General features: G+C 33.3%; 1 protein-coding gene across 1 annotated transcript in view; it reads left to right on the top strand.

Moving 5' to 3' along the window:
- Window positions 1-16055, top strand: part of CIP2A (cellular inhibitor of PP2A) — a 31731-nt gene extending 15676 nt beyond the window's left edge. Inside the window, exons 12-21 of the mRNA XM_006195517.3 lie at window positions 353-452; window positions 2043-2161; window positions 4375-4570; window positions 5048-5122; window positions 5219-5329; window positions 8198-8394; window positions 10405-10518; window positions 10885-10967; window positions 11686-11825; window positions 12862-16055. Of these exons, the coding sequence (XP_006195579.1) occupies window positions 353-452; window positions 2043-2161; window positions 4375-4570; window positions 5048-5122; window positions 5219-5329; window positions 8198-8394; window positions 10405-10518; window positions 10885-10967; window positions 11686-11825; window positions 12862-13032 (1306 nt within the window). The 3' untranslated portion in view covers window positions 13033-16055. The remainder of the gene's footprint in view (window positions 1-352; window positions 453-2042; window positions 2162-4374; window positions 4571-5047; window positions 5123-5218; window positions 5330-8197; window positions 8395-10404; window positions 10519-10884; window positions 10968-11685; window positions 11826-12861) is intronic.
- The last annotated feature ends 5433 nt before the right edge of the window (window positions 16056-21488 follow it).

Below are 21488 nucleotides of genomic sequence, written 5' to 3'. Positions count from 1 at the left end.
CTGTACCACCTGCAGTTGCCCTCTATTGCTGATATTTCAGTGACAAAGCTAAGAATTAAATGGGGCATGTTGTCGATGCTACTAGTAATTTCAAGCAGAAAGTTGAAGCGTGTTGGTATGTGAGATTAGAAAAAGAAACATTGTCTAAACTTAAATTATTAATGCCAGTTCTCTTTGGATCGTGGGTTATAAGAATGTTGTCTGATATTTTTACTTTTCAAAAGAAACAATACTTTATCTTGAGGTTTAAAAACAAAGGTGTTGGTTTTTTATTTTCTTTAGATTTATGGACAAAAATAGGCTCTAAATTAAGCTCTGAGTTATCTAAGTTAAATATGACTTATTTTTAAAGCAAACTTGCTGCTGATGTAATTTTGAAAACTCTTGATTTGATGAACAAGCTTAAACAATTGATCCCTGGCATGGAAGTAAGCTTCTACAAAATCCTTCAGGTGAGTTTAAACTTTTCAAATATTGAAGTTTATTCATACATAAATGCCTCCTAATATATGTTTCTGTTTTAATTCTTAATCTTCATCAGATTAATATTTTTCTTAAAAGTGGCCATTAGAAAAAATGTTTTAAAAATTGTTAATTGTTTAATGTAACTATAACATTCTCACTATATGGTTATATCACATAGTTTCACAGGAACTGAATGTAAGTGCTCCTGATTCTAATGTACAGGATGTTCGTATAGTAGTGCTTTCATGACCTTTTCCTTTGATGTGTCATATTTCAGGGTTCTTCATTTGTTTCTGTTGGCATTGTGGTAGGAGGGGAGTGATATTTGTTTAGGGTTTTTGTTTTTTGGTTGGAGCTGATGAGGTAGGGTATTAAGGTGATAGGGAGACATCTGGAAGAAAAGGACTTGATTGTGGGTGATAATAAAATTAGAGAGGTGTGCAGAAAATAGCTGACATACAGATTTCAATGATAGTAGTACCTGAATAAGAGCTCTAGATGTTTACCTTGATATCCACAAAACTTGGCTTATAATAAATATTTAACCAACATGTGTGAATTAAGTTACTATAATAAGACAGTTGGCTCCAGTGCTTGTATAGACAGGGTAGAAGCCAGAACTGGAACCTTCGGTGGGGGCCACTAACACACTTTGAGAGAATAATTCTTAAGAGATGAGGTTCAAGTGGTGACTCCATCATCCCTAGTGCAGACTTGAGAAAGTTATTTCACTTTTCTGAGTTCCAGTTTCCTTGACTATAAAGTAAAAATAATGATTCCCTCTCCGTGGGAGGAGTTATGAAGACTTAGCATGGGTGTTTTGGAGACAGAGGCCAGCTTTTATGGTTCTGTGGCATTAGATTTTACTTGAATACCTGCAAGATTCTTAGCATTGTCAAATATTGATAATTGTAAATGATTTGTATTTTAATGTTTTTCTCTGTTAACAATTTAACTTTAAAATTGTGTCAAACTGATTTTATGTCAATAATTTTTTTTTCCAGAATAGGTGATTTGGGCTTCCAGTGCCAATGAAAATATTTACTGACATGAAGGACTTATACTCTAGTTTTTTATTATTTTATTAGATTTATATTTAATTTGTTTTATTCTCACTGAAGTCTTTTCTTGAGTTAATTTGAATTTTACTTTTATTTTTGACTTTAATTGGAAATGATTAGCCATTTTTTCTTCTAGCCAGTTTTCTTTTAAATGATAGCTAGAAAAATAAAACAATAATTCAAAAAACATCAGTCAGTTGTGGATGGTATTTTAAATTAATCAAAATAGCAGAGACATGATTTTTATAGGCAGGGGAGAATTCTACCATTGACCCACCAATGCCCAGCATGGCACAATAAAAGCATTTAAAACCTTTCCCAGATTTTTTAAAGCTAATGTTAATATTGATTGTGTAGACAAGTATAACAAGGTAAAACAAATAAATATGTTAAAAAATCAGATAGAAACACTTTAGAATTTGCCTAGAATTATTTTATGATTTAGGCCTATTTACTTACCTTACTCTAAAAGATATGACATTATTCTTTTTATTTTCTGATTTCTGATTTGCTTAGGATCCTCGCCTGATTACTCCCTTGGCTTTTGCTTTAACATCAGATAATAGAGAAGAAGTGCAATCTGGATTGGGAATATTATTGGAAGCTGCTCCACTGCCAGATTTTCCTGCTTTAGTGTGAGTTATCATTTGCAATGTATCTCTTATGATACTGGGCTATCCTGTCATGTTTCTTGAGTAGTCCTCCACATAGATAGATTGGAAAATTAGTGGATTTAAGACTTCATTGTAATAGTAATTTTTCAAATGAAAAAAAAATGTTTCAATTAAAAAAAATTTTCATCCCAACAACTCAGAAGACCAGATGTGTACTCCTTCAGGGAATAGCTAGACCCATCCGGGTGGTTAATTATGTTATCCAGATGCTACACCTCTCTGTCTCAGCACCTCTCTGTCTCAACACCTCTTTTTGTCATAGTAGCTTCTGGACTAAGCTTATATCCTGCCAGTTTAGGTTCTCCATAGAAAGAGCTTTTCCTTCCCAATTGTTTAAATGATAAGTCTAAGCATCACGTAGGAAGGGACCTTGGCAAATGCCAAGAATTCAGCTATGAGAACCACATGGACTGAAAGTTGGGATAGAGAGGGTGGGTTTCTAAAGAAAAATTATGTTACTATCAGAAGGTGGGATAGAGAATGGCCAGGCAGAATTATCTACTATACTCATCAATTTCAAACATTAAGAGAATATATGCAATTAGGCTTGAAAAAAAATCAGATTTTCAGGGCTCTCTGTAAACAGAATGGTTGACAAAATGTCTATTAGGTTTCTATTTTAATTTTAATAAGTTTAAGTGGCTTACATAAATGAATTTGCGTAAGTGGTTTGAATGAACTGAGACAGTTGCCAAGTAGGTAAAACATTCCTGTATGCCAGAGGTTAGCAAATTCTAGACAGTAGACAGCTTGTTTTTGTGAATAAAATTTTATTAGAACAAAGCCACACCCATTCATTTTTATATGGTCTGTATTGTCTATGTCTACATTCATAGTATGGCATTATGGCTAGGTAGTTGTAACAGAGACAGTATCCTCAAGCCTAAAATACTTAACTGCCCTGTCCTTTAAGAAAAAGTTTGCCAGCCTATGCTGTTTCTATTAACTGACTGAGCAAACTCATTTTTTCAGAATTAATTTAAAGTCACAAATTAAGAAATGAAGAATTATGGAAAATAAGACCTAAAGACCATATGATCAAAATTCCTTTCATTTTATCATATTTTTTAATAAGTAAATGTATAGATAGGGAGCTTCTCAAGTTACAAGTAGAAGTCTGTGAAGCTGCTTCATTTTGTGGTAGCTTGCTTGCTTCAACGTGGTAATCTGACATGAAGCAAAACCCCCACCATTCAGAGTGGAAAGCTTCAGTTTCACTGGAAGTGGGAGTCTCATCCTATGTGTCTGAATGTGTGGCCTTCCAGTTATTTCACTGTATCTGCCATCCCTCCCTGTCTGTCTTGTGTCCTATAATTTTCTCTTTGGACGCTATCTCAGATATCCACTTATGTCTGTTTTACTTATGTCCATTTATGTACTTATTTACATTATCTTAGTTTACTAAGATGAATTTATATACTGGATGGGTAGGTGGGGGTTTTTTTAGTGTGTTTGTTTTATTTAAACATTAACAGACATCTGGTGAGGGCTAGCTATGTGCCAGGACCTCTTCTAGGCATTTTGAATACTGCAGTAAGTTAGACAGGAGGCCTTCCATCATGAGGTTTAAATTTTAGTTGGGAGACAAGTTTAAAAAAAAAATAATAAGTTTCATAATGCACATGTCCCTACAGGTGCAGGCCTCTGAGGAAGTGAATTTGAACTGAGACCTGATGATAAGAAGGAGCCATTGCTATGCAGATCTAGTGGGAAGAGTGTTCTAGGTACAGGAATAGCTTGTATAAAGGCCCTGAGGCAGGAACAAGATAAATGTAAAGGGCAAAATGGAAGTCAGGTTGGTGAGAACATACTGAGTGAGAAAGGAGAAAGGTGAAGGTAAAGGCCAGGTGATGTTGGCCAGAAGGATGTTCTTGCCACTAACAGTAACTTTGTATTTAATTTTTACAAACAATCCACACAGACTAGTTTCTAGTGCCTCCAAACCAGAGGCGGAGTTGCCATTATAAAGGGTTGTGAGTATAAAAGAGTTTCCTCTGGCAAATTTAGGATATTTCCCCAAATCCTGCTTCATCATAGATTCTGAGGTTGTTTCAGAAATATTTGAAGACTTATGTCCCCAGAAAGACCTATTCTAAATAAATCTCTGATTCTGTATAAACTCTGTTTTTTCCTCTATTTTTATATAATTTTTAAAATTTTTGATTCCCATTCAGACTTGGAGAAAGTATAGCAGCAAACAATGCCTATCGACAACAGGAAACAGAACATATGCCCAGAAGAATGCCTTTGCAGTCATTAAATCACAGTTTTCCAACATCAGTAAAATGTTTAACTCCTCCGCTTTTGAAAGAGAGAGTTCCTGGATTGAACATTGAGGAATTAATAGAGAAACTTCAATCTGGAGTGGTGGTAAGTGTTAAATGGCCATTATAAGTGGGATTCTCCCTGGTACATACCAACTAAATATCAGCCCTCATTATAACATTTATTTAAACAACTTTAGATGCAGATTTGATCATTGAAACCTTATCTTTTAATATAAAAAGTAACAATATTCTGGAAAGTGTGGAAGGAAAGAAAAAGTCAGCCATGAAATTCCAGTATTTTAACAGAGCTATCATTCTTCCCCTAGTCCTCCCCAGCCAGCCTGCCATCCCACCACCCCCAACTTAAGAAATATGCTTTAAATTCCCACAAGCATATCTACCCAGATATTCTCCTGCAATAGCCAGGTTAGTGAAATGTTTGTGATCCACCTATATCAATATGACACTCATTTTTTTCCTTTGTTACTAAGTTTTAATGATTTAGTTTCATAGTTGGCATTTTTTTTAATTTGGTTGAGTGATAACACAATTTCTGATTTTCTGCTCTATTAAAACCTAGGTAAAGGATCAAATTAATGATGTGAGAATATCTGACATAATGGATGTATATGAGATGAAACTAACCACATTAGCCGTGAGTACAAGCTTGTTTTAATTAATGTGTAACAATTAAGCTTTAACAGATTGTTTTCTGGTAAATGATGAAGATTAATGGTATGTTTTCTTATAGTCCAAAGAAAGCAGGCTACAAGATCTCTTGGAAGCAAAAGCTCTGGCCCTTGCACAGGCTGACAGACTGATAGCTCAGTATCGCTGTCAGAGAACTCAAGCTGAGACAGAGGTTTGTGCATTATAAAGACATGTCTGATTAGAAGAAAAATAGATGAAGTAAATAAAACATATACAAAATATTAGTTGTATCTTTCTTACTCTGATTGAAGTAAATTGTCCTTAACATTTGACACAATTCCTCCCTTTGTCTGGAAACCCTATCCCCTTTAATTTTGGTTACACCATTATCTTCTGATTTTTTTTCTACCTTAATGGATATTCTTTTCTTATATCCTATATAGGCTTCTTTTTTTTCTACTCACTCTTTAGATGTTGGGTTTTCCAGGGTTATGTTCTCTTATTTAAGAGGTTCACGGTTTCAATCATTATTGGAATGTTAATGCCCCCAATTTTATATGCTGGGTTCAGATCCTTTTTCTTAAGCACTAAATGCCTCGTGATAGCTCCATTTAAATATACAGTGAACTCTTCAAACTAAGTGAACAAATACTGAGCTTATGACCCTCTCCTTTTTAAAATTTATTCTGTCTTGTATATTCCTCTGCTCTTCTTAGAGTTTTCCAAACAAGAAACCTGCAAATCACAGTTTACCCTCTATAATTAGTCATTTACCAAGTTCAGTGGATTGTGCCTTCTAAATATTACTTTTTTCTGCCATATCTCTGTTCTTACCCCTGTTTGCTACAGCCAAATCCTTTTCATGTTTCACGTGAATCACAGCAAAGCCTCTACTTAGTCTTCCTACCTGTAGTGCTCTCTTACTACCATCTACATACAGTCAAAAGCATCTCTCTTCTTTATTTGGTCCTACCCTCCCTTCTTCTTCCACAGTGATCCCTGAGGCAATTGCTCCTGTGCTGAATATCCTTCAGTGTCTCACTATTTAGCCCAGAAGACAGTTTAAATTCCTTAGAACTTACTGCACAAGGATTCTAACTACTTCTCATTGTGCATCTCTTTGCACTTCTTTGCTTTCTCTGCAGTCAGACATATTAGATTGCTCTGCAATTTCTGAAACTTGATGTATTCTTGTTTTCCTGTCCTTACACTTGCTCTTTCATGTCCGGAATACCTTTTCCTCTTTCTCTGCCTAACTTCTAATAATCCTTCAGATTTTAGTTTTCATACCTTCGTTTCCCAGGAAGTTTTCTCTGGTCATCTCCTTACCACAATTTTGGTGATCCTCTATGTATTTACCCTGTGCTTCCCTCTTTATAATACTTCTCATACCATGTGAAAATTATATGACCCCCACCTTCATCGTTGATGTTACTAGAGAGGAAAATTTTTCCTCTACCCTTCTAGGTTTTTCTGGCTGGCCTAATAATTAAATTGACAATGAGACAGGTTAACAGGAGAAAAGCCAAGTTCTAAGAATATAAGGTCCAAAGGGCAGTCAGGCAATGGAGACGCTATTTTGAGCTAAGGAGAAGGGAGCAGGTGTCTGGGACTTCAAAAGGGAGGAAGATAATTCACGGGGAGATAGGAAGAGCAGATGTTTGGTAAACAGATGTTTGCTGGGCAGTGTGAAAACAGTGACAGAGAGGAATTTTAACAAACGAGACTATGCCAGGTTCCTCTCTGTCTACCACTCCTAGTTCATGTCATACTGTAGTTATCTGGTGTAGCTCCCTTCCTGGAACAGTCCCCTATCTAAATTCTTTGGGGCAGTTAGGGGGAGGGTTAAAGGTACTTCCTGCGTCTTTTACACCTTGATTATTTTCAGCTTAAAATAATCTGTGTGCCAGAGTAGCACATTTTGGGGTGATAGATTTTGCTCCCCTACCATGTCAGACTATTTCTGTGTCTTCAGGCCCTAGCACAGTGCTTGGCACATGACATGCTCAGTTTGGCATTGTGCTATGTATATAATATATGCCTTATGAGTGATAACTTTCTGCAATAATATGAAATTCCCAGCAGATACAGATGGAATCTAGGCAACTTGATTTCATTTGTAATGATTTATAATATAATCCTTTGACTTTTAAAAGAGGCATTACAATCAGTGACAAAATACCTTTTAAATATTTTCAGAGTAAATGTATTCTAAAAAGTATAAATAAACATAATCATTTCCCCCCTTTTTTTCTTGTCCTAACATGGATTTTTATCTTGAGTGATGGTGTGTTGAATTTATCATGAATTCCAATAAAGAAAATTAGAGATAGTAAAATAATATTTTTCCTCTCCCTTCTCAAAGCATTGGACATGTCTTTTATCTTACTGAAGAATTTAATGTTGTATCCATTTTACTGGATAGGCTTCTTCTAAAAATAACACTAAATAATTGGATATTACTACTTTTTTACAGACTCTGTCATAAAAACAGGGATTTAGGTTTTCATGACATTTTCAAAATAACTATTTTTTGTCTAAAGAGAGGGGAAAGTCTACTTCTCATTCTAGTTACTTTCTTGCTGCTTTAATGTTTCATGTCACAGATACTTTCATATTAAATCTAGGTTGTGTTCCCTGATTGTGTTAGCTTAATTTTTAAGTGTGTGCTTAAGCATCTGTGATGTAGTTAAGATCTTCTTCTTAATTTTTATCTGATATGGGAAAACTGATGTGTGCAGACTTCATGGTTTAGTGTTGATGGCTAGCCCCAAAGACCATACCCTTTTAATTGAGCACTGTATCTGGAGCTACCTTCATGTTATAATAATGTTCATTTCCATGAATCTGGTCATCCCAAGATTGCTTTGGTAGAACAGTATACTAATTAAAAAACTGTAACAGTGTCAGATTTATTAGAAGCAGTTAAGTAATAATAAGTATATATGACTAATATAATAAGTTTAATTAACCCAGTAGATGCTTGCCTACTAGATATTTAGTAAATATTTTAAGTTGTAGAAACTGAGCATATTATATAAATGATAGTGGAAGAGTCTCTTACTGCATTTTCTCTTAGGCACGGACACTTGCTGGTATGTTGAGAGACGTTGAGAGAAAAAACGAAGAGCTTGGTGTGTTGCTGAAGTCACAGCAGGTTGAATCAGAAAGAGCCCAGAGTGATATTGAGCATCTCTTTCAACATAATAGGAAGTTAGAGTCTGTGGCTGAAGAACATGAAGTACTGACAAAATCCTACATGGAACTTCTTCAGAGGTAAATTAATAAAGTAAAAGTTACTGCATAGGGTTAAAATCTAGAGTGAACCGACAGCATTTCTTTTCTGTGTCCCTAAAATCCTTGTGTGAATGTTCATGTATTCTGATAATTCTATTATAAGGTAAGTAATTAATAAGAAGCTTATGTCATGTCATAGTGAAATGAAGTACTGCTTACTCAGACTCAGGATCACAGTTGGAAACGGAATACAGATCTCTCTTCCTGGTTGACTCTACTTTCGTTTATTCAGTCATTACTCATCTGGGGTGTTAGTGCCACAAGGACAAATTCCATCTGTTTTGTTCACTGACAAATCCCTAGGGCCTAGAACAGTGCTTGATACATGGTTAGGCACTCCATAAATAATTGTTGAATGACCTTAGTTGTCAGAATTCATATTAGGTTGAACGATACGAATTAGCATTTCTGTAGATCAAAAATGGTTGAATAATTAACAGTTCTCATATCATTCAGCCAAATAACATAGAAATTTGGTTGTTAGTATTTAACTCATCTCTTAATTTGTCCTTTAATGTCCTTGAACATAGTTTACTTATATGTATGACCACATCTGCAGAATAAATTCTTATAGGTTGAATTGCTGATTTAAAGGGTATGTGCTTTTAAATTTTTGATAGATTGCCAAGTTTCCCTCCAAAAAGGCTATGCCAATTTATACACGCCCTGACAAAGTGTGAGACTGATCATTTTTCCCTCCCTTGTCAAACTGTTTTATCTTTTAGGCCAGTTTTAAAATGTATGAATTATAAGGAGGACCAGGAACAGTTGTATATTTTCTACCAAACAATAGAAATAAAAACACTCTAGTTAACTTGTTTCTTATTTTTCTTTATACTTTAAGATTGGTTAAGATTTGAAAAAAATGTTCTTCTTTCTGTGGTATTAATATAGAGATGTAAAATTTTTAACTTTGCAAGTTCTCTGCTTATTTTGTTTGCCTATCAATAAAAATGAAAGGTGGAAAATGTATAGCATCTAGAAAGTTTGTGAGGACAAGGTGATTTCTAAACAGGATATTTTCCCCCAAGAACAACTTTTTCCAAAGTCTGATTATTTGAGGCAGCCCTGAAAAAGTGGATTATTAGTTTTAAGTCAGGGTGTAAGAGAAATGAGGCAGTGGTCCAAGAGAAATATGGACTTCCTAGGACCTGCTTATGTTCCAGATAGTAATTGAGGAGCCCAGAAATAAAACTGCCTTGAGGGGCCAGGTGGATAACAAATGAATGAAGCTGGCTTGGGAAGGTCATTTGTAATGATAGGAACTTTGTAAAGGCATTAAATTCAGAATTTTAAAAACTCTGTGTGGGACAAATAAAACACTTGGCTGGCCAAATTTGGCCAGTGCCACTAGTTTGTTTATCTTTGTACACAGTGAAGTAAAAAGGATATTTTATGTTTTTAAGATAATTGGGTGTCAAAGTATCACTTTGGAAAGGATTTTTTGTTTAGCTTGCAGGTAAAATAAGCAGGACTATTAGACGCAGACTTTGAAGAGGCAAGAAAAACACTATCCTCAACCACTTAATTCATTAGTTTGACATTTTTAATTAAACATATATTATGCCCAAGAGGCTAGTGATGATAGGCGTAAGTTTTATCTTTTTTCAAGACCTCATTCTTTTACAGAAGTTGTTTCAATTTCTGGACTTAACTATAAAGATAGAAGCATGTATTTTATAGCAAATTGTGTAATGCAATGTTATCTGTAAATAAAGCTCTATATCCATAAATATGAAGGTAATGCCCCACACATTTCCATTTCATAGTAATTTTTACCTCCTCAGTCAGCCAGAACATAGGTATCTTTATTGTCTTTTAGAGTTACTCTAACTGTTTATGTCCTGCTTGTTCATATAACATTCCTCCTCTTCCATGCAGCTTATGAAATTTGGTCAGAAGAAATAGTAAAGAAGACACTCTGAGTTTCTTTTCTCTATTCTCTGTATTCCTTCATAAAAATACCAACTCATCTCCTTGTCTTTTCAGGAATGAAACTGCTGAAAAGAAGAACAAAGATTTACACATCACATGTGATTCTCTGAATAAACAAATTGAGACAGTGAAAAAGTTGAATGAGTCACTCAAGCAACAAAATGAAAAGTAAAATCTCTAGTTGTCTACTCTAATTATTTTGTATTTTTCAAAAACAAAATGATTCAGTTTACTAAGAACATTGGTTTTTTTTTATTTTTTTGACTGAAGTATAGTCAGTTTACAGTGTTGTGTCGATTCAAAAAGATACATGCACCCTAAGTTCATAGCAGCACTATTTACAAAAGCCAAGACATATAACATTGCTTTTTATAGATAAAATTAATAGAATTATCACTGTTTTAGATATAAAGTACATATTTGGCAGAATCAAAGGGTAACTACTATTCTTACAAATTTCCTCTTAAACTACTTGTTGGGAAGAAAAATGATACAGTTCATTGATGTTTTCTACTTTTTTTTTTATAACTGTAGAACTATTGCTCAATTAATAGAGAAAGAAGAACAGAGAAAAGAAGTACAGAATCAACTAATAGACAGAGAGTGTAAACTAGCAAGTAAGTAGCTTATTTAATAAACTATATTTTAACACATCTTGTGCTGGAAGAAAATCAGAGCATGAGTGGTTTTTAGTATTCTTGTTCATTATGTTCTATTCTCATTTTTTCAAACCTTAAATCACATCTTAAATAGCTCTCCTTTTCCTGCCATAACATTTCACAAAGCAGTTTAGTTAGATTGATCAAATTGAAAAAATAATACATTTTTTTTGAAATCTGAGTTATATGGAATGATTACCCTATCTAAAATTAAAAAAAAAAATTAAAGGGACATACAGCAGGTGGCAGTGCTAGGTAGCTTTTAGTTACTAGCTTCTTAATGGTAGTAATGCTGAAATGATTGTCAAAAACATTAACTCACTTCCCTTAGAGCACAGACATCTACCTATATAATTTTTCATAGTTTTGCCCTTTCTTTTTTCATCCTTAAATCTGAGGATATCTTTTCCCTTCATTACTATATATCATATTTACAACAAGGGAAGAGGGAAAGACATGGAGATTTGGCATTTTCTATAGAATACTGGCATAGGGGGAAGAGTTTCTTGATGGTTTTTTTAATTCATCAAGTAATGTAAAACTTTTATTTCCAGCAAGATACTGCTTCTTCTTTGTAGTTGTCTTTCTTTTGCTCTTATAATAGCTTCTAAACCTTTTCAGAGTAATGTCAGTATAGGACCTTTGAATATATAGCTGACTGTTTGTTTGTTTTAAGACCTAGAACAAAAAATAAAAGTACAAGAGGAAAAGATTAAAGTCCTACAAAGAGAAAGGGAAGATAAAGAAGAAACCATTGGTGTCCTTAGAAAAGAATTAAACAGAACAGAACAAATAAGAAAAGAACTGAGCATTAAGGTAAGAATCTGTTGCATTCTCATTTGCAATGAAATTAAAAAGTCTTATTTTGTGAAAAAGGTGAATTTGGATAAATTAATGTTGTTTCTTAAGTAATTTTGTTTAGGAGATAATAGAATCTTAGAGTGATTTGACAGTTGTTTGTTATGAGGGCTCTCTCACACTGTGAAAACTTGTATTTCCTAAAATTGTTACATATTAATTAAATGTGTGCTGTGTTCCAGCACTTGCTGCTTTCAAGGGGGCAAAGAATACAGAAAGGGGTTCCCAGTTCTTGATGTCACATACAAATGGCTACCTGTATGTATGTATACAGCTGCAACTCTCTGCTTGTAGGGATGGTGATAATAGTAATAGTACTTCATATTTGTTTGGAACTTTATAATTTGCAAAGGATCTCCTTGAAATATTTTATTAATCTTCTTTACTTTAACAAATATGTTAATATATAAGTATTAAGTATTAAAAAATATTTTCATCCTACAAATGAAACTGAGTCTTGGGTTAAGTTACTTGCTCAAGGTTAGTCACATAGCTAAGTGAAAAAGTTGACTTACATAATCTGAATCTAAGTCCAGTGATCTGTCTACATGATCCTGCTTGCTTCAGTGTGGTAGCTATGAATAGACCATCTACTACCAGGAAGACGAGAACAGACCAAGATTAAAAGGCCGAAAAACTACACAGCATAAGTGACAGAAGAGGCATAACACTTACAGATTTCCTGTTTCTGCTTTAATGTGGTTATCTTAACAGTATTTCTACATAGTAATTTGTAGTATTTTCTGCAAAATTTCAGCTGCTAGCATTGACTTAAAATACGAATGTTTCTTCCCAATTTGTATTGTTTAAGATTACTTAAAGTTACCACATAATTGTTGACTAAGTTATAGTACATATGTATGTCTTTTGATACGATTGTCTTACAAACAAAAAATAAGGACATCTTAAAGTGTGTTTCTGTGAAGAGAAAACATGCTAAGTTGTCTATTTGTTTTGTTCAATTTCTTCCCCTACTTCCACCCCTTGTCCTTAGGCTTCCTCCCTAGAGGTTCAAAAGGCCCAATTAGAAGGTCGTTTGGAAGAGAAAGAGTCGCTGGTGAAACTTCAGCAAGAGGAACTGAACAAACACTCTCATATGATAGCAATGATCCACAGTTTAAGTGGTGGAAAAATAAGTCCAGAAACTGTGAATCTCAGCATATAGACATTATGTATTTATCTACTGGGAAGGTTGGGCAAGGAAGGTAATTTGTGACTCCAAAACAATAGCAAAGTATTATCTAATTACTAATTTAGTAAAGAACCTGATCTGACACATATTTTTACTTGGTCTTAAAGTTTTACTTTCTGTTTCTGGATTTTATTGCTTAAAGCTTTCTTTGGTTCTTACTTTGGAATATTCTTCTTAACCTTCATTATTATTTTTTCTGAAGGTTTTTCCTTTTCCTTAGTTGTTTTCCACTATCTTCTGCTTGTTATATTTATTCTCATTTATGATTAGATTTTAAAACAGACATCAGTAAATTTATTTTTCTTGCCAGTTTTACTGAGATATAATTGACAGACATCATGAAACGATGACTGCAACAGGTTTAGTGAACATCCATCATCTCATATAGATACAACATTGAAGAAATAGAAAAAAAAAAATGTTTCCTGGTGATGAGAACTCTTAGGATTTACTCTGTTAACAACTTCCATATTATAAGGCAAAGCAGTATTAATTATATTTAACATGTACCTTACATCTCTGGTATGTATTTATCTTATGACTGGAAGTATGTACCTTTTGACTGCCTTCATTTGAGTCCACTACCCTCACTCAGTGAATTTAAGATAACTTTACTACTGCATTTAAAATGTAGTAAGATACATGATATAGATTCTAAACTTTTTAAAAATGCAATGAGTATTTACAGAAATGGTGTATAAAAATTAGAAAACAGCTCATGTTAAGTGACTACATTGTCACGTAAAAAACTATAACCTATAGAATTATTTATGGATAGCTTTAGTTTTACTCTCTGAAATGTTGCACGTTGGCCTACCCTTATCATTTTTAATTAATTATGATTTTATAATTTACATACAGATAGCTTGGATTCTACCCTTGCTACATATCGAGAAACATATTATTTGTTGTTAATTTTGATGTGAATTTCATTTAATATAGTCTTTCATTTAAATAGCCTTCAATTAGGCCATTGAATTTTAAAGCATAAGTTAAATATCCTCATTCATGTATTAAATACAAGGGAATTTTTCAGGATTCTTTATTGAATCGAATGTTCTAAGCAGTAGTTAAATTTTCATACTAATGTTTTAGTTGATTTTATTGCTGTACTCTGACAACCATTGGCTGTACTTGGTGCTTTCTTCACTATTTGTATCTCTATTTGACTTGAGCAAACCTTAGATTTACTTCTGTTTTTCAACCGTATATCTAAATTTATATTTAGAAATTAAACATAAATATATTTTCATGATTCACTAATTATATTAAATATCAGATAATGGTTTTATGTATTTGTATACATTTTGTGCAGACTTTTTAAAAAAGCATTGTGCTGTGTAGCATTTTAAATTGGTACTCATTCTATAAGGGGTACATTCTATTTCTCTTTTGAAACTGCATGCATTTTCAATTTAATATGAAAATGTTTAAATGGATAGATTTGACTGAAGAGCAAAAGGCTCTGTAAAAATAAAAACCAACAAGTTCTGTAAAATAAATAAATGGACCAAAAAGCTCTAGGGAAAATCAAGCTCACTTTATAATTTAGACATCTCAAGACACTGAGCCCAGCCCATTGCTGCCCAATAGAACTTTTTTGTGATGATGAAAGTGTTCTGTATTTACATTCTCCAATACCAAAGCCTTTAGCCACATGTGACTACTGAGCACTTAAAATGTGGCTAGTACAATGGAAGAACTGAATTTTTAATTTTGTTTAATTTGAATTGCCATCCTACTGGACAGTGCAGATCTAGTCCATTCTTGCAAGTGTGCATTTATTTAAACCATTCAGTATGCCTATTCTTAAAGACCTATATAAGCAGAGAGTCTGTATATGTTTCAGCCTTTTTTTAAGTAACAATCATTTTAATCTGTTAATCCTAATCTCCTCTCTGAAGAGGAAGAATTATATTTCAGCTTTAAAGGTGAGTACTAATCGTCACTCTTCTTCACATCTTTTTTTTTCCTAGTCTTTCTGTCTCTTGTAGCATCTTTCATATTGTTCCTGTTGTTTTTCTTGACCTTACTACGTTGGGCATTGGGTACTTTGTTTTGTTTTGTTTTGTTTTTGGTTCCATGTACCTCAGATTAAAAACGAGTATATGTGTGTATGTGTGTGTATTTTTTTCCTCTTTTTAAAAGTATTTTAAGCAAGTTTGAGCCACTACCATAAGTCAGGGCTTTATAAGTGATTTCTATGTGTGTGCACCCATTTCCTAATGGAGAGAAAAAACTAAGTAAATGCTTCATTATATTAGAATTGTTCAAATTCTCTAAAAATTTTGCGATGAAGAGTTTGAATTCAAATATATGTTAACACAGTTCCTTATATCATTTGCATTTGCTCCTTGAACAAATAGACTTTCCTTAAAATTTGGGTGATTGGAGTTTATACTAAACTGCCATCTATTTAATGTCAGGGCAAAAAAATACTCATTAAAACTTAATGCTGTATTTGGGGGGAAATTGTCAGATTAATTACCTTTCAGCTTTATTTATGTTATAAAGAGTAGTTATTTACATTAAGGATATAATGAGATTGTCTTGAATTGGGACTGTAAGTTAAATGAAAATGTGCCTGAATTTCAACTTCTACTTGAAGCTTATTCATATGTGTTACAGGTACCTCTAATCAAGGTGTATTTCCTAAAAAACACATGACCTTATTTTACTTTGTTTTTTTTTTTTCTTTTCCTCTTTTCAGTTATGAATTGTATTTATAACTTTGTTTTTGACTTATCTACTGTTAGACAATACACATGTTCTGTTTGTGACTTAATTCTTTTGCAGGAATCAGCAAACATTTTCTGTAAAGGACCAGGTAGTAAATATTTCAGGCTTCGTGAGACTTAACAGTCTCTCCTACAACTACTTATCTCTGCAATTGTAGCATGAAAGCGGCTATCCACAGTATGTAAACAAATGGGCAGGGCCATGTTCCAATCAAATTTTATTTACAAAAACAATTAAAGCTTTGTTGTTAAATGTTGTATCTTATTACTGATTAATTTGACCCTTTTACCATTAAGAAATGTATCTCTTTATCTTTGGTAATCTTTGTCTTGTCATCTATTTTATTTGATATTTATCTAGCTACTCTAACCTTTATGTTTTCTTTTGGCCTGGTATATCTTTTTTTTTTTTTAACAGTTTACTTTTATCCTGTGTCTTTGTTTATAAAGTGCATAACTTGTGGATAGTATGTTGTTTGGGGTCTTGCTTTTTTTTTTTTTTAAACCTATTTTTGACAAATAAGTCCTTAACTTTCACAGTTCACTTGGAGTTAGTATTGCACTACTTAATGTAAAATGTAGAAACCTTGCAACTCTGTGGGTCCTTTTAACCTCTCCTTATCCTTTATGCTTAAGCATTATTGACCCCCAAAGCAATATTTGATTTTTTTGCTTAAAACAATTATACAGAAATGCCTTTCAACACCATACTATATTTACCTATTTGCACACAATAATACACACAAAGTGGTGTCTTCAATGTAACATTACTTGTTTTTTCCCTTTGGAAATAATAAGTAACTTATGGGAAGATACTGCAAATACACTGTTTCTTCCAACTTTCACTCAATGGTTTTAGTGTCCATTGAGATTCTCGCTTGAATCAGTCATTACTCTGATGGTTGTCAAATGGTTATTTTCTTCCACTTTTTTAATGGAAGTATACTGAATATTTTCTTAATATTATGATATACTGGGAATAGCAATTGAAATTGCATTATTACATTGTTGACAAAATTTAAATATAGTGCTTACAGTTTTATAACTCATAAAGAGTATGTACTTTTTTGTGTGCATATTCTCACAAGCCAAGAACTTGGGATTTGTTTTCTGTAGTTTAAGAGAATAAATAATATGTATGTTAAGCATATTGAATATTTTTTTAAACCACAGGGCCTTTTTGATATTATTTTCCTTCCCAGACCCCCTAATTTGAGAATTGCTCATTTAGGTCATAAGATTCTATTTCAGTCACTTGCCTTGACTCTCTCAATGATCTGCAATAAATATTAAACGCATATTACCCATAATGATAAATAAATCTTTTGGGTTAAGAAACTATTTTCAGCATTCAGTGAGCTTACACTCAAGATAGTAAATTTTTAAAAAAGAATTAAAATGAACAAATAAAAAACATGACCTATACCTTTGAAAGGTAGATGGTTTATTTCATTTTTATAATATAGATAATGAGCCTGATAAGCATTTGAAATTATATGCCTCTGTAATCCATAAATTGAGAGGAAACATTATAAAAATAAAAAAATCATGAGTTCTTTTGAATCTGCAAATTGTTTTAAAATCACATAGTCTTACTCTACTTAGCATTTTGTAGCTAATTGACTTCCTTCCTGTTGTGCAAAAAGGCCTGTTTTGTCTATGCTTGTGTTTATCAAAGCATTTCAAAAATACCCAGAGAAAACTTAATTATCACCATGAATGAAGAGGTACCATAATTCACAGAACCCAGCTCTTTTGCACGTTGAGCTACAAATAGCCCTTCAAAACGGAATTAAATGTGAGGAGCAGAAATGGTTATCTTTTTTCCCAATTAAATGCACTGTTTTAGTTATCTAATTCCCCAAGGACCTAGCATTCATATGTTCTTGGTATTTCAAAAAACATAGATAATCCTAGAATACATAGCAAAGGGCTTTTTTTATCCAGCCAGTGCTGCATAAGAGAATGACATTTTCAAAGTCAATAGAGTAGGCTAAGTTACAGTTTCATTATGTTATTAAAAACTGATATTTCACTAAGTAGCTGAGCATTTGGCGGGAATTTAGTAGTGAACATGATTCTGCCTCTCAGTTACATTATCTACACTCCTATTCCAAGAGTTATATTTCATCTCACTTAGCCAAAAGATACAGTGCATTAGAGTAGTCTCATGCTTTTCTCAAACTTCAAATAAAAAGGCTTACGACTAGCCCTTGGAAAAGATAACATAGTTATGTTCAATTACACAGGGTTTTTCTTTACCCACAAATAAAGACTAGTATTTACTACAGACTAATTTGTATAAAACTAACAGTAATCAGAATGTTAGAACTGGATTTTTAAAGAACAGTGAGCCCAGACCCCTTGAGTTTCACAAAGATATTTAATACTGCATTTTATGTTGCATTTTCAGAAAAGAGGCCTCATGATTCAAACACAAACTGATATGTGATTAAAGAACATGTATTATGGGCAGTTTCACCTCTGGGAATTTATCTGAAGGAAATAAGGATATGTACTAAGATTTAGGTACAGTAATATTGCAGTGTTTATTGTGGCACAAAATTGGAGACAGTCCATGTGTACAGTCAGAGGAGATTAATTAATCATGTGTAAGTACAGTCATTCAATAGAATAATGTGTAACCTTTTTAAAAAGATACTGAAATATTTACATGGAAAGAGGTTCCTATTGTGTTAAGTGGAGGAAGCAGGAAGCCACTGATTCACTTATCTGCGTATCTCTAAGATATATAGGTATGTATAAATATGTAGGTATACATACGTTTATTCTAAATGGTGAACAGTGGTTGCCTCTGAGTAATGAATTTAAGTTTGAATTTGTTGTTTACTTCTAAAATTTTTAAATAAGTGTTACTTTAATGTTTTAAAACCATGTTTCAAAATACAAGTTTTGTAACCACATCTAAATTTAACTTCTGGGTCTACCTAAGGAAAGTGTCATCTGTAAAATGAGGATAATATGTACTTTATAGTATTGTTACATTTTAATATATACAAATAAAGGTCATGGCATTTAGTAGATTTTCAGGAAATGTTTATCTAAACCCTTTTAGAAGAATGGAATAGAAACCTTTAGTTCCTTTGTCCATAGTTTCTAAGTTCTCCTCAAACCTGTGGGCTGTTGTAAAAAGTAAAATTAATGGTAAAGATTCTGCTTTTTCAAAAGTAGTGCAGGGTTAGTACTAGAAGTTAAATCAAAGTATTCTTGTCTACAGCTAGGATAACAATTTTATTGACTAAAGCTAGTCTAGGTTGCTCTTCTACTTAATTTACTTCTATTAAGTAGATGTTCTTAGCAGTATTAAGGTAAACATTTTTCTCTTTGAAAGAAGTATCTTTTCATACTTGAAATTAGCCCTCAATGATGTCACAGCCTTTTCCAGCTGATGAATATATTTACTAAATTCATTGTGAATTTGTACATTGTTATTTAATTTCCTGCAAGAGAGGATGAAGGAAAGACATAGTTGAGAAAAGTCTGCCAAATTTTAGTAACAAAATAACATGTCTAGGATTTGGAATCTGTTATATCCCTAGCTCTTTTGACAGACTTACGAATGCTAAAAGCAAATAAGCTTTAAAAAAGATACTTGTTTACTTAAGCCACGTATGTGTAATAGCCTCATTGATTTCCCACTTAATGTAAATTAGAGTTTATTCTATGTTAATATTTCTATGTAGAAATGTCATTTTCATATTAATATTAGCCTCTTTAAAGAAGTCCAAACATGTTTAGGGCCATGTATCCTAAAGAAAAGATTTATGCATTGTGTTTACAGAGATAATGAAAATATAAGCCTTTAGTTGTACTATCAAGGAAGAGTTACAAGAATATTGGAAATTTGTATAGTATAAAGAGGAGAGATAACATAGTAATACATGTTTGAAACCAGCTGTGCAGAAATACTAAGAGAATAAGCAACGTCACCCTGAGCCATTTAGTCTGAGTGGTATTTCCTGCAAATACCCTTGAGCTTAGACTGATTGAAGCCATGACTTGAACTGTTGCTGTCTTTGAGCTACTAATCTGAATGAGAGACTCAAGGTATTGATGTTGTGGATTGACCCAGGTAGTAAAATGTCTCATTTTCTATGATGCCTGTGTGGGTACTTAACTTCTGATCATTCTGCTAATATTTCCAGGAGCCGTGTTTCTTTGTATGGTTAGTTCAATGCTGATTTCATATTAATCAAATGTAGTGTGGACAATAGTAGCACCTTAGTTTTAACAACTGTGAGTGAGATTCTCTGTTTGAGGAAGGAGTGGGGGAAATAAATAGATTATGTAAGCACGTAGTACAAAATTTAAGAAAAGATTCTTCGACTTCCAGTTTCCGCTTCAAACATGTAAAGAGCTTGGAAGTTGTCTTTCCCACACTCACGAGAAAAAAGCTGAATGAACAGAAAAAAATCAGTATTTTTTTCTTAGATTCATCAGAGGATTGAGGTCACAGGACTAACCACCACCTCAAAACTGGAGAGACAAACAGTACAGAGAATATAGGTCAACTTATCTACAGCAAAAGTGTGGTAGGAACACTTAATAACTTTGATTAATTGCTGGAGGCTGTACAGGTGAACATGCTTGAGAGTTATAAACTCCTGGGAACCCCGTACTTTTAACATGTTCCTGAGTTTTACTTCTGGGAGCCTCACCAGGTTCTCATGTAAAGATCAGAGGAAACTCCTCCCATGTTTGGCCAGGTGGAGAAGGAAAGTAATCCTTTTGAAATAAGCCCAGGACATTTTCTATAACAAAGTTCTATCTAACAAGGAAAAACTCCCTGGAGCCTTATCAGACTTGGGGGAAGGATAATTACCTAACTCTGGCCCCTTTTAGCCTTCAGGTCTCACCTAAGGGAGAAACAAAGCTGAGAAGCACTTATAACAGTTATATCCCAGGGCCACAGGCCCACTAAATCAAAGAGTGGTCATCACTACTGATCCTGTGAATATGAAAAGATAGTGAAAGAATATTATGAGCATCTCTGTGCCTACAGATTTAATGACTTTGATGAAATGGGCCCATTTCTTGAAAGACACAAGCTACTAAAATTCACACAGGAGAAATGGATACTATGAATAGCACTGTATCAAAGAAATTAAAGCAATAATTACTAAACTTCCAAAACAGCATCAGACCAAGATGGTTTCACTGGTGAATTCTACTAAACATTTAAGAGAAATGACACAAATTCTCTACATTCCCTCCCAGAATATAGAAGCATTATCATTCTATGAGGCCATCATTACCCTAAGACTAAAACCAACAAGCAAGAAAGGAAAACTATAGATCAGTATCTCATGAACATAGATCAGGCATACGTTGGATATATCGCAAGTTCTGTTCCAGACCACTGCTAATAAAGCAAATATAACAGTAAAGTGAGTCACTAATTTTTTGGCTTTCCAGTGCATATAAAAGTTATGTTTATACTCTAGTATGTGTGCAATAGCATTATGTCTAAAAAATGTACATAATTTAAAAATAGAAAACAAAAAACAAATTTTAATACTAACAGCAAAGATCACAGATCACCAAAAAAATACAATAATGGAAAAGTTTGAAATATTGTGAGAATTATCAAAATGTTACATAGAGGCACAAAGTGAGCAAATGCTGTTGGAAAAATAGTGCTGATAGAATTGCTCAAAGCATGGTTGCCAC

Source organism: Camelus ferus, chromosome 1 (assembly GCF_009834535.1).
Source record: "Camelus ferus isolate YT-003-E chromosome 1, BCGSAC_Cfer_1.0, whole genome shotgun sequence".
Classification (NCBI taxonomy): Eukaryota; Metazoa; Chordata; class Mammalia; order Artiodactyla; family Camelidae; genus Camelus; species Camelus ferus.
This window is presented reverse-complemented; position numbering and strand designations above follow the sequence as displayed.